We start from the raw sequence: 12,500 nt of genomic DNA on the forward strand, positions 1-12,500 counted from the left end.
CCATATCCAAGGTTGAGGGTGTGTGCCTAGTGGGGGGAGAGAGGTTTTTCTGTGTGTGCGTGTGTGCGTGTGTGTGTGTGTTTGTGCGTGCGTGCGTGCGTGCGTGTGTGTGTGTGTGTGTGTGTTTGTGCGTGCGTGCGTGCGTGCGTGTGTGTGTGTGTGTATTTGTGTGGAGTGTAGGGGGGTTAAGGTAAAGGTTTGGGAGGAACTGAGGGTTGGGAGGATGTTGTTTCCTGGTGTTTGGTAAAAATGTGACAGCAGACAGGTTGTCCTGTATCAGGACTATGTCAGAGATGTCACCGAGTCCTATAAGTACCCTACACTCATAAAAATCATGCAGATGAGCAGAAAACACAAGTGTTGGGTAAAATGTACATTATTTGTAAGTACTGTATTTGCTGGCTAATGTAAAGAATGTGTCATTTCTCGATTTTTCCATTGCTACTGACTGTATTCACATTGTCCTTTTTAACTGCTGCATTCACACATCACACACTTTTCGCCGCTTGATGTGCCTTTCGTACTGTATATGATAACCCACAAACACACCAGTAGTTCAATGGCAGCCACAAACTGTCAGAACAAACAAAGAGAGCCACACATACAAACACACAAAGTGCAATGCAAGTGCAAGTGTTATGCAGCCAAATGTCCAAACACGCACTGAGGTCCCCCACCCACCGCTGCTCTGTTGTGCCCTGGAATAGCCTGGTTGCCAGTTTTGGCCCTTCACTCCAGGGCATTGTGCTTCCCATTTTCAGAAGAGCTCATGGTCTTTTTTTTTTTTTTAAACCCTGGCCACCCTCACCCTCACATCTCCACCATCCCTCCGTCTCCCTCTTGTCACTGGCCATCCGCTTCCACGTACGTCCCTGTCTGTCACTCAGGCTGAGGCGCCATGTCACAGGGCTCGGGACCCGCCACCTGCCACGGCTGTCCATCTGAGGACCCTTCCTCCTTTCCGAAGCCTTCCAGCGCCTTCTGTACACTCTTAGCCCCAGCCCCGGCGGAGAAAACCAAAACGTCAATCGCGATGACATTTTTTTTTTTGCTTTGGCCAGATATGGACGTTGAAACAAAGGACTGAGATGGACTGGCATGGACAGATAAGACACAAATCGACATGGAAACAAACACACACAGACACAATCAGACACACACACACGCAAACACACACACACACTCACACAAACACACTTGTGTGCTTGGCCGTGTCCTTTGTCTTCAGGGTAAAGAGACTAAAAGCGGGTCGCGTGGGCGGTTGGCTTCGGAGGGAAGAAGGGAGAACGAAAAGAAGGAAGGAAGGAAGGAAGGAAGGAAGGAAGGAAGGAAGGAAGGCAGAAAGGAGGGGAAGTGGTCAAACCAGCCACCACCAGCAGGCAGCAACAACTCAGGGGTGCGTTCCTCGAAAGCGTAGTTGTTAGCCAGCTAGCAACCTCAGTAGTTGCCAATGGGAAATTGCACTGCAAACAGCAAAGTAGCTAATGTAGTGATCAACTATGGTTTCCAGAATCACACCCCAGGTCAGCTGTCCCTTACCGTTTGCCACTGGAGGCCATTTGTGGACCGCTGTTGCTGCCGCTGCTGTTGCTGTTGCTACTGGAGTCCTTTTTTCTCATGAACTCCAGGATTCTATGCTCCTTCCAAGAGGAAGCCGGGGAGCCGGGGACCTCGGGGGCCACCACGGGGTACAGGGCCCGGCCCAGGTCGGCCTCCGACACCGGCCATTTCAGTAACCCACACACCCTCTGACTTGGGTTTGGTTTTGTAGTTGTTGTTTGTTTTTTTTTTTAAAGTGACAGACATCCGAGGAGCCAACGTGACACACAGACATCCGAGGAGCCAACGCGAAGACGGCATGAGTGCAAGCAGGCGAAAGAAAAGAAAACAACAACAGAAAAAAGAAGGAAATAAAAGAAGACAATAACAGAAGATACAAATAAGCATGCAGACATAACTAGAAACGAAAGAAAGAAAGAGAGAAGAAAAAATGACAGATGAAAAAAACATACATTCAAAAAATTAAACAACATAAATAAATTAAGCAACATAAATAAATAAGTTAGCTAGAATAAAACTAAATGAGAGAGTTCAATGAACATGAAAAGGCAAGAGGGAAATGTCATGCATGGAAAAGGAATTGCAGATAAGATAAAGGAGCAGACAGAGCCATCCTGCATGTGCACGCAAACACACAGACACACACACAAACACGCACACACACACACACACACACACACAAACACACACACACTTATCAGACATACAGAGCACAAAGTTTTTGCTACTTTCCGAGGGTAAATGACCCAGGAGAAGTCATGGGGACCACCGCATTGGCATACAGGGACAGTCTGACCAGGAACTGACATGATCATACACTTTAGTATTACTGAGGGCATTGGTAAGATGTGGAGCAATTTAAACTGAATTTCAGACCATTGTCTATGTGGACTAGTGGCAAAAGACAAAAGACTGGTGGAGTTTGGCTGGCAACAAAAAAGACAGACCTACTTTCACGTACCTCTTTCCACGGGTGTTAAAAGGGCAGAGAGAGAGATAGAGAGGAAACAGGGAGAAGAGGATGACAGAGGAGCGAGGTAAAGGGATGTGTATGAGACTACAGGAGGAGATGGAGGGAGGGGAAAAGAAAAAGGATGAGAGCTGATGAGATGACGTGAGATGAGAGAAGTGTGGATGGTCTTAGAAAAGTGCAGAGTGATGGCAGACATACGGAAGTTCAGAGGAGTAGATGTGTGCACATCCCACCCGATGGGCCAGGTGCAGGACAAGGAGAGTAAATCCAAGTGAAAAAGAAATCAAGTCCGCGACACTGCTTGTCTACTGTGTATTTAATAGAGCGCAACGTTTCGACCTTCAGGTCTTCATGAAGACCTGAAGGTCGAAACGTTGCGCTCTATTAAAGACAGACAAGCAGTGTCGCGGACTTTATTTCTTTTTCACTTAGACATACAGAAGTACCACCAATGACTAATTCATTTATGGGCATTAGATACAGTTGCACTGCGCAGCCTAGGTCTTGAGCCCCCCCCCCCAAAAAACGTCTTTGACGCGTATACATGTGTATGACAGAGCAAGGTGGGGGGGGGTTGTTGTGTGGTGACGGCCTATAGAGCAAGGTGGGGAGGGGTTTACAGACAGGCCATGTCCCGCACCTATTGCTGTGAATGTAAATATGGAGAGCATGATGGGTAACCAAGTGGGGTGCATCGTAGGGAGTGAGGAGTTGGAGCTGGCTGCAGACTGAACATGTGCCGTACCCAGGCCCGGATTAATGCAGAGCTACATATGGCTGCAGCCTAGGGGCCCCCATCTGCCAGGGGTCCCCTGATTGCCGAAAAGTGAAAAAAAATGCAGAATTGGGACAAGATGCAATATTGAAAAACTGATCCACCGTGTTGAGAACAGTTGGCAGATAAGTTGAATTTGTAGCTCGTAATTATGACACAGTGTACGTACATTTTTCACGAAATTCGCCTTCCGGGGGGCCCCACAGCAACCTGTAGCCTAGGGGACCTGGGCCATGTTAATCCGGCCGTAAACATTGGTTGTTAATATTACAGCATACATAGGCAGCTGGGGATTTGACGTCACACTTGCCAACCCTATTGTCATGAACACGGTTATGAGGGAACATACGTACATAGTAAGGCGTGTCATGGGGTGTTTTGTAGTGAGAGGGAGGGTTGCAGTCTGACGGTGTGCTGTACCTGTTACCATGGACGTGAGCATGAAAGACCATGATGGGTAAGCAGGAATTGCAAAGGGGTCAGTTGTCCCCAGCCAAGGGAAACGGCGGGGGCCCTAGAATTGGCTCGTCAGTACATTATAATGCTTTGAGTGTGTGTGTGTGTGTGTGTGGGGAGGGGGGGGGCTGTCAGTGGCCATGGAGTATGAGAGACCATGAGGTGCGTTGTAGCAAGAGGGTGGGTTGCAGACGGACTGTTGAATGAGGGAATGAGAGAAGCATGATGGAAGCAGGAGTTGTGAGGTGTATAGTGAGTGAGGAGGAGGGTTTTCAGACTGACCCGTGTGCCGTACCTATTGCCATAGACATGATTATGAGAGACCATTGTGAAGTGTGTCATGGGGTGTGTTGTGGCGAGAGGGAGACTGACCATGTGCCGTACTTATTGCCATAGACATGATTATGAGAAAACATAGCAAGGTGTGTCACGGTAGGGACACATAGCAGGCGAAGCGAGCGAGGCAAAGAGGGGCGAAACTTACTGACAGCTCAACCGTCATCAGGTCATCATGGCGAATCAAATGGAATGGAACAGTGATAGTCCGGCGGATTAGACACACAAAAGGGCCTAATCATGCACTTTTGAGTAAAAGCATGAAAATTGGTACACATATCCTTCTCGATATGCTGATTAATATTAGCGTTGGAGGCGTCGCGAAAAATGAAGAATTTTCAAGATGGCCGCCAAATCCAATATGGCCAACTCAAATTAATGAAACTACCTGACACGTTGTTGTAAAAGCATGAAAATTGGTACATATATCCTTCTTGATATGCTGATTAATATTAGCATTGCAGGCGCCGCGAAAAATTATGAATTTTCAAGATGGCCGCCAAATCCAATATGGCCAACCCATATTAATGAAACTACCTGACACTTTGTAGTAAAGGCCTGAAAATTGGTACACATGTCCTTCTTAATTGGCTGATCAATGTTATCGTTGGAGGCGCCACGAAAAATGCTGTATTTTCAAGATGGCCGCCACATCCAATATGGCCAACCCATATTAATGAAGCTACTGTACCTGAAACTTTGTTGTAAACCTATGAAAATGGATGTCCAGTTACTTCTTTATATTCTGATTAATAAAAGAAATGGAGGCATTGCAAGAAAGTTTAATTTTCAAAATGGCCGCCAAATCAAATCTAGCCAACCCATATTAATGAAACCATTGATGAATTTAACACCCACGTTGTAGTAAAAGCATGAAAAATGGTACACATTTACCTCTTGATATGCTGATTAATATTTGAAATGGAGGCATAGCAGATAAAACCCGAATTTTCAAGATGGCCGCCAAATCAAATGTAGCCAACCCATATACATTAATCCTGCAGGCACATTGTGGGATATACAGTACCTCTAGCAGTTAGTGACGACTTCATAGGCCTTGTGTTTAATATGCCTCTCATGACCACAAATTCAAAAGGGTCAAGATTTCAAGGTTGCTAGACAGAAAGTTCAATTGATTTGTCAATTCATGGACATGGTTGAAACATGGTTAAGAAAAGAAACTAATAATTAATTACTACTTCTAGCTGTACTTCAAGGTTTTCAAACGAACTGCAATCCTGTCCCATGCATGTTGTATGGGTATGTCTTGCCTGGTTAACACCAGTTGATCTCACAAGTGAGATACTCTGAAGGTTACATACCGGTATGCAATTTCTGAGGAATGGAATCCATGCTGTCTTTCAGATCAGAAAGTGTGCAAAGCAGCATGGGATTCCACAGGTGGTAGTATATCCTATGGCCAACATCAATCAAACTGCCAACAATGCCTAATTAAAACATACACACAAACTTTGAATAAATGGTGAATGGCACAGTTGGTGCAAAGTCAACTCTGGGTATGTAAATTTGAGTAATCTTGAGTGAAAGTTTACTTGTACAGTATTAGGATTCATTTTTTGGCTATAATAATGGTGTGCAAGATTTGGCTTATGGTGAACCCCCATTTCTGTATTTGTAGTTCAAGGTATGCAAACTATGCATCATATGCAAGGTGAAGTTGATAAGATTTGATTTAACCCCCATGTTGAGGGGGGACAAGATTTTGTTTTGTTACCTACAGTACTTGAATGAAGGTTGTGCACATTTATTTCAATGATAAATGGCTCAAATCCATTGAAAATGTGACTAAAATATTTATTGACTCATCAAAGACTACAAATATGTTTCTACTACAAGTACAGAAAAATGTATACTGAGATAAATATAGGATATGTTATGCCCATATATACATCTATGGGTTGGCCATATTTGATGTGGGGCCATCTTGAAAATTCTTTTGATTTTTTGATGATGTTAATACAATAAAAAGATACATGTGTTTTCATGCTTTCACAGCAAATTGTGCCCTGGTTTCACTAATGTACTGTAACACAATATGTAACACTACATATCTATATATGAAGAGTTCAAATGCAAAACCCCCTAAGTGCCTTTTCAGAAAATAATCTTAATTCATTTCTATTTAATACAAAGCTATCAGAATTGCATATTTTAACATTTTATTTATGTAATAGAACTATTTGCATGTATTATCAGGCACATGAATGTAAACCAGACCAACAACGGGGTTCTGTAAAAATACAGAAGTGCAGGTATTCAGAAATGGAGTTAGGGGGTTTTGCATCTGAACTCTTCATATAACATTAGTAGGGTAGGGTTTGATGTTTCGAAATTAGGCTATGTTAGTATCACTTCCAGAGTAATCTTTTTTAGGACTATTACTTGTGTGTGTGTGTGTCTGTGTGCGTACACACACTTCTCACGTGAACCCTTCTACATTATTATACATATCAATAAGTATATGTGTGCTGATTGCATGCTCCTGCTACAAAGTGCATGGTGATTTCACTAATATGGGTCAAACATGTTTGATTTGTCTGGAAAATTCCGAATTTTTTTCATACCTCCATTCCTAATATTAATCTGCACATAAAGACGTAACTGTGTAGGCTACCAATTATGATGCTTTTACCACAAAGTGCCCGGTAGTTAATATGGGTTGGCCATATTGGATTTGGCGGCCATTTTGAAAATTCTGTGTTTTTCACATCTAATAATCAGCTGAAAAAGAAGGAAATGTGTAACCATTTTCATGCTTTTACTACGTGCATAATGGATTCACTCATCTGCTATACAATTCCTGTTATATGGGTTGGCCATATTTCATTTGGTGGCCATTTTGAACATTTCAATTTTGGTTTTACCCAACAATTTCATTTCTAACATTAATAGGTACATCATAGAGTATGTATTTACCAAATTTCAGGCATTTATGACGCAGTGCATGATGATTTCTCACTAATATGGGTTGGCCATATTGGATTTGGCGGCCATCTTGAAAATACAGCATTTTTCGTGGAGCCTCCAACAGTAACATTGATCAGCATATTAAGAAGGACATGTGTACCAATTTTCAGGCCTTTACTACAAAGTGTCAGGTAGTTTCGTTAATATGGGTTGGCCATATTGGATTTGGCGGCCATCTTGAAAATTCATAATTTTTCGCTACGCCTTCAATGCTAATATTATTCAGCATATCAAGAAGGATATATGTACCAATTTTCATGCTTTTACAACAACGTGTCAGGTAGTTTCATTAATTTGGGTTGGCCATATTGGATTTGGCGGCCATCTTGAAAATTCTTCATTTTTCGCGACGCCTCCAACGCTTATATTAATAAGCATAGGAAGAGGTATATGTGTACCAATTTTCATGCTTTTACTCAAAAGTGCATGATCAATTCACCAATCCGCTGGACTATTACGTTGTTGATTTGATTGGGCCGTGGCAGGCGAATTAACTCCTCATTTGCATAATATTAAACTTTCTTTAAAAATTTTGCTTTGCTTCACTCGTGTTCGCTTGCTTTCGCTTGCCTTCGTCTCTCTCATAGAAATGAATGGCGAAGTTCGCTTCGCTTGTCCAAATTCGCGTCTACGTATGTGTCCCTACATAGGGTGAGAGGGTTTTTTTCTTCAGACTGACCATGTGTAGTACCTATTACTGTGGACGTTATCAGGAGAGAACATAGTAAGAGTAAGGTGTGCCGTGAGCTGAGAGGGAGGGTTTTTCTCCGTGTGGCGTACCTATTGCCACAGACATGATTATTTATCAGAGAACATAGTGAGGTGTGTTGTGGCGAGAGGGAGACTGACCGTGTGCCGTACCTAATTGCTGTGGACGTTATTATGAGAGAACATAAGGTGTGTCGTGCGTGAGGTGAGAGGGAGGGTTTTCTCTGTGTGCCGTACCTATTGCCATGGACGTTGTTATGAGAGAACATAAGGTGTGTCGTGAGATGAGGTGAGAGGGAGGGTTTTCAGACTGACCGGGTGCTGTACCTATTGCCATAGACATGATTATGACAGAGCATTGTGAAGTGTGTCGTGAGGTGTGTTGTAGCGAGAGTGTGCCGTACCTATTGCCATAGACATGATTATGACAGAGCATTGTGAAGTGTGTCGTGAGGTGTGTTGCAGCGAGAGGGTTTTCAGACTGACCGTGTGCAGTACCTATTGCTGTGGACGTGGGAGGCGCAGAAGGCGAAGCTGTAGTGCAGCAGCGTGGGGTCGATCATGGCGCCGTTTTCCGCGCGCTCCAGCAGGTCGCGCAGGTAGCACAGGTGGCGGTGGCAACCCCGCACACCGTTCCGCGCGCAGTACTCGTCCAGCACAAACACCTGGCCGGGACTGAACCAGCCCTGTTGGCATCACAGGGAGGTGGGAAAGTGTTGGGGCGCGGGGGGTGGGGGGGGGGGTGGTAGACACGACACAGAGACACAGGACACGACACAGAGACATGCAGAGAGGGAGATGGAGAAAGTTAGGTTGAGATCAGCATGGGGAAATGTATAGAGGGACGGGGACAACATAGACAAATATACAGAGGGGAATGTTCAGAGTGAATGGCACAGACAGACAGGGAGGGGGGCGAGACAGAGACAGGTAGTATGGAATACAATAAGAAAAGGGATAGAGGGCGGAATGCTCAGAGTGGATTGGAGACATAAATACAGGTAGATAGAGCCAGAGACAGAAGGAAAGCACAAAATTAAATTACAGCTACAGGTATGTGTGCACAGTAAGCTCTGTAGTATCCAGCACTCTTCTGAGGATGTATGGTCCAATTCAATATACAGAACTGTTACAGTCAACTCTTTTAGTGCAAAACTAACACTAAAATTAATCAGTTTGTTGAATTTAACAGCATTCTAGAGCACATACGGAATAGTGCACTATTATAGAGCACACATCCCTTCTACACTGCAACACTGTGCCAGTGATGGTTTGTTGTGGCAACGGTTGCCAAGGGCCTCACCAGACAGGAGTAGGAGTCGTTGAGCCTGTGGTCGAGCGTGAGCCGCTGCAGCATCTCAAACAGGGACGCGTGGTCAAAACTGCAGGGGTTGGCGGAGATGAACTCGTCCATGCCGTGCTTCTGGGCCCGATCTGCGTCTGCAGGAAGAGCAGTGTTTCAGGAGGACATTGGGGCAATAAGGGGCACAGACTAGGGAGGTGGCTGGGTCACTTTTTTCCATTGATTGCTTTTTAATGTGTGTGAGTGAATGATATCAATGATATCTATTGAGATTCAGTGAGATAATAGTGTGAGAGAGAGAGAGAGAGAGAGAGAGAGAGAGAGAGAGAGAGAGAGAGAGAGAGAGAGAGAGAGAGAGAGAGAGAGAGAGAGAAAGAGAGGGAGAGAGAGAGAGATGGAGAGAAAGAGATATTCCAAAAGAATGAGTTATTATACTGTATCTAAAATTCTAATTATGGAAGCCCAAAGGTTCAATTGTCAACTTGCATGTCAGCTCATCAAGAACCTGATTTACTCCTGCTTAGAATCCACATAGCAAAAGTATAGACGGCATTGGGAAATTAGAAGACACCTGGACTGGTAATCTGTTTTACAGGGCATTTTCCCGGTGTCTATATTCCTACAGTCGATACGGTAGGTGCAAATGCAATTGGGTATTTTTCCTTTTGCAACATAACAGCCCACAATTTGGACTCATTGGCCCACTGGTAGACTTACCCTAAAGTCTTACCCTAAAGTGCCCAGGGCTCTCATTGGCTGTGGTTACTGACCTCTATACAGTCATTGGCTTGTGACGGCTTGTCGCCGAACCGCGTCATAGCTCATTTGCATAACATTCCCAGGAGTTCAACTACAAACTGTTGCTCTCGTCGCGCGAACCGCCTCTAGTCTCCAGAATAGACTCACTCATGTCACGGCCGGTCTATTCGCCCAGTAAAAGAGATAGTTTCCTACAGAGAGGCTGTGACAAATATCATTTAAATTCTCTGAAAAATGCAAAAGTAAAAAAAAACAAAGGCTATGTAAAATTATTCAAGTAGCCTATTCAAAAGTTTAATAAGATCGTTAAGGGTTCTAATCTAATTAACATGTCCCACACCAACTGAACAACACATTAGGATAATTATCTTAATTGTTCATTTTTTACTTCAAACACGTCCTTTAAAAACAGGGACATGGAGCTAACAGGTGGTGCATGTCCATTGAGCTGCAGCAGGTCCTAGTGACATGGAGTGCGTCTTAATATGCGACCTTGCCTCCTCCACTTGCGCTTGTCTCCTCGTCCCGCCTCCTGGCCCCTCCTCCGTGGAGAAAACGATAAAGTTTCCCAGCTGTCAGCCTAGCCACAACAACTTTTGAGGGACTGTTTTTCATTCACCATCCCAATTGCAAATGAGAAAAAGACTCTACAATTGAGCTTTTGCAAGATATTGAAATATAATGCTGTTGTCAGTGATGTCATCATGACGAGAAGCAAGTGGAGGAGGAAAGTGCAGGAGGCAAGGTCGCATATTAAGATGCACTCATGGCCGGTACTTTATAACAAAGTGGAGAAGGATCTAGAAGGAGGTGGAGGTGGGGCAGCAGGTCCTAGTGACACGGCCGGTACCTCATACAGGGTTCATACACTTTTTCATCCATTTTTTTCCATGACTTTTCCATGACTTTTCCAAAACCTTTTACTGAATTTCCAGGACCGAAAAACCAATGACCAATCGCGCGGGTGGGGGTGGGGGTGGGGGCGTATTAGGCTATATTACAGGCTATATTACGTAGCCTATATTTATAAATATGTAATTAGTGTATATATTTATACTATAGACTATGGCATATTATATTATATATTACATAGCCTATATTACAAATATGTAAACAATAAACATATTCATACTATAGGTTATCTTTTACTACAAGCTATAAGCAACCATTATACTTCATGTTGTATTACATTAATTCTGCTATTATTCACCAATGTTGTATAATTCGCTTGTCTAATGTACAGTCAGAAATGAAAATGAATAGGCCTAGGCCAGCCTATAGCAAATTAGGTCGTGAAATCATCATGAAGACACATTTATATCAACATGCTCTCTATGGAGATGGATAAATGCTCATCCTGCCCAAGTAAGAAATCATAGGCCTGCCTAAGCACAACAGTCCAAAGCAGGGGTGTCAAACTCATTTTTGGTCCGGGGGCCGCATACAACCCACGTGGACCTCAAGCGGGCCGCATTAGTAACATCATCGCAAAAAAAAAACAAAAAAACCGTAAAGCAGAGGATTAGTGTTCAGTACCATCACGTTTTAAGTGTGTTGAATATGTAGAAAGCAATGCAATACTGATAATCCTATGCAAAATTTCCTTGACTTCATTTATTCATTGGCAACTGTGAATTATGGGACAATTCATTTTGGCCGGGGGTCTGGGGGTTTTCCCCCCAAAAATTTTGTATTTCTTATATGTAATTTCCTGCATTTTCACGTATTCTAACATCCCGTTTCCAGTTTGAGCTATTAGGAACCAATACAAATCCTATTATATTTATTATTTAATTACAACCAATACCAATACAATACAAATAAGAAGTATTAACATTTTATCTCTATATATGAGGTCTATATTATGAGCTTTATGAAATGCCTGTTACAGTACAAATTCACTATTTATAATAGAAGTGTGAGGTGCACTTTACTACATATATACAGTGTAACAGAGGGACCATTGGGTTAATGTCATGCAGGTTTCGATTTTGCCCCGAGGGCCGTAATTGCGCATTTCGGCTATTTCATTAAAAAAAAAAAAAAACAAATTAAAAAAAAAAATTTTTTTTTTTTTTTTTTTTTTTTTACATCCGGGCCGGATGGAACCCTCCCGCGGGCCGGATGCGGCCCGCGGGCCGTATGTTTGACACCCCTGGTCCAAAGGCTCCTGTAAGAATGATGTTGTCATTTGTTGTGGTCGTTGCTGGAGCAAAAAAAAGAAAGAGAGAGAGACTGCACTGTTCGTGGCATAGTTCTAGTCTGACGCCCACTCAAGGAGATGCTAGGGTGAGTTTCATTTTGTGTTACAACGATCTGACCGATTTGAAAACAAAGCCACAGATGACTTTTTCAAACTCCAGTCACGCTGCCGTTTATACCGTATTTCAAAACAGGCGCGTCATGCAGACATTGGTAATCGTTTGGCTCGCGGTCAGCTGCACATAGACTACTGTACGGACTACTTCATGTAATCTTTCAGCACACTGGACAAGTTCACCCGCAGGCAGCAGGTGCATTGCTGATCAATATCAAAATCTCGGGTTTACCGAAAGCATTAAGGTTCGCTTGGTGCCCTATCTGGCAAAATTAAACCAAGACCAAACAGGTCTTAGGATTGTATTCCTTTTGGCATTAGCTAC

The 12,500-nt window shown here is 43.4% G+C and overlaps 1 protein-coding gene across 1 annotated transcript in view; it reads right to left on the reverse strand.

Moving 5' to 3' along the window:
- Positions 1-12,500, reverse strand: part of cadpsa (Ca2+-dependent activator protein for secretion a) — a 226,774-nt gene that overhangs the window by 82,511 nt on the left and 131,763 nt on the right. The window contains exons 13-14 of the mRNA XM_063214916.1: positions 9,100-9,236; positions 8,295-8,482 (exon numbers count right to left, since the gene is read on the reverse strand). Coding sequence (XP_063070986.1) covers positions 8,295-8,482; positions 9,100-9,236 — 325 coding nt within the window. The remainder of the gene's footprint in view (positions 1-8,294; positions 8,483-9,099; positions 9,237-12,500) is intronic.

Source organism: Engraulis encrasicolus, chromosome 14 (genome assembly GCF_034702125.1).
Source record: "Engraulis encrasicolus isolate BLACKSEA-1 chromosome 14, IST_EnEncr_1.0, whole genome shotgun sequence".
Lineage (NCBI taxonomy): Eukaryota > Metazoa > Chordata > Actinopteri > Clupeiformes > Engraulidae > Engraulis > Engraulis encrasicolus.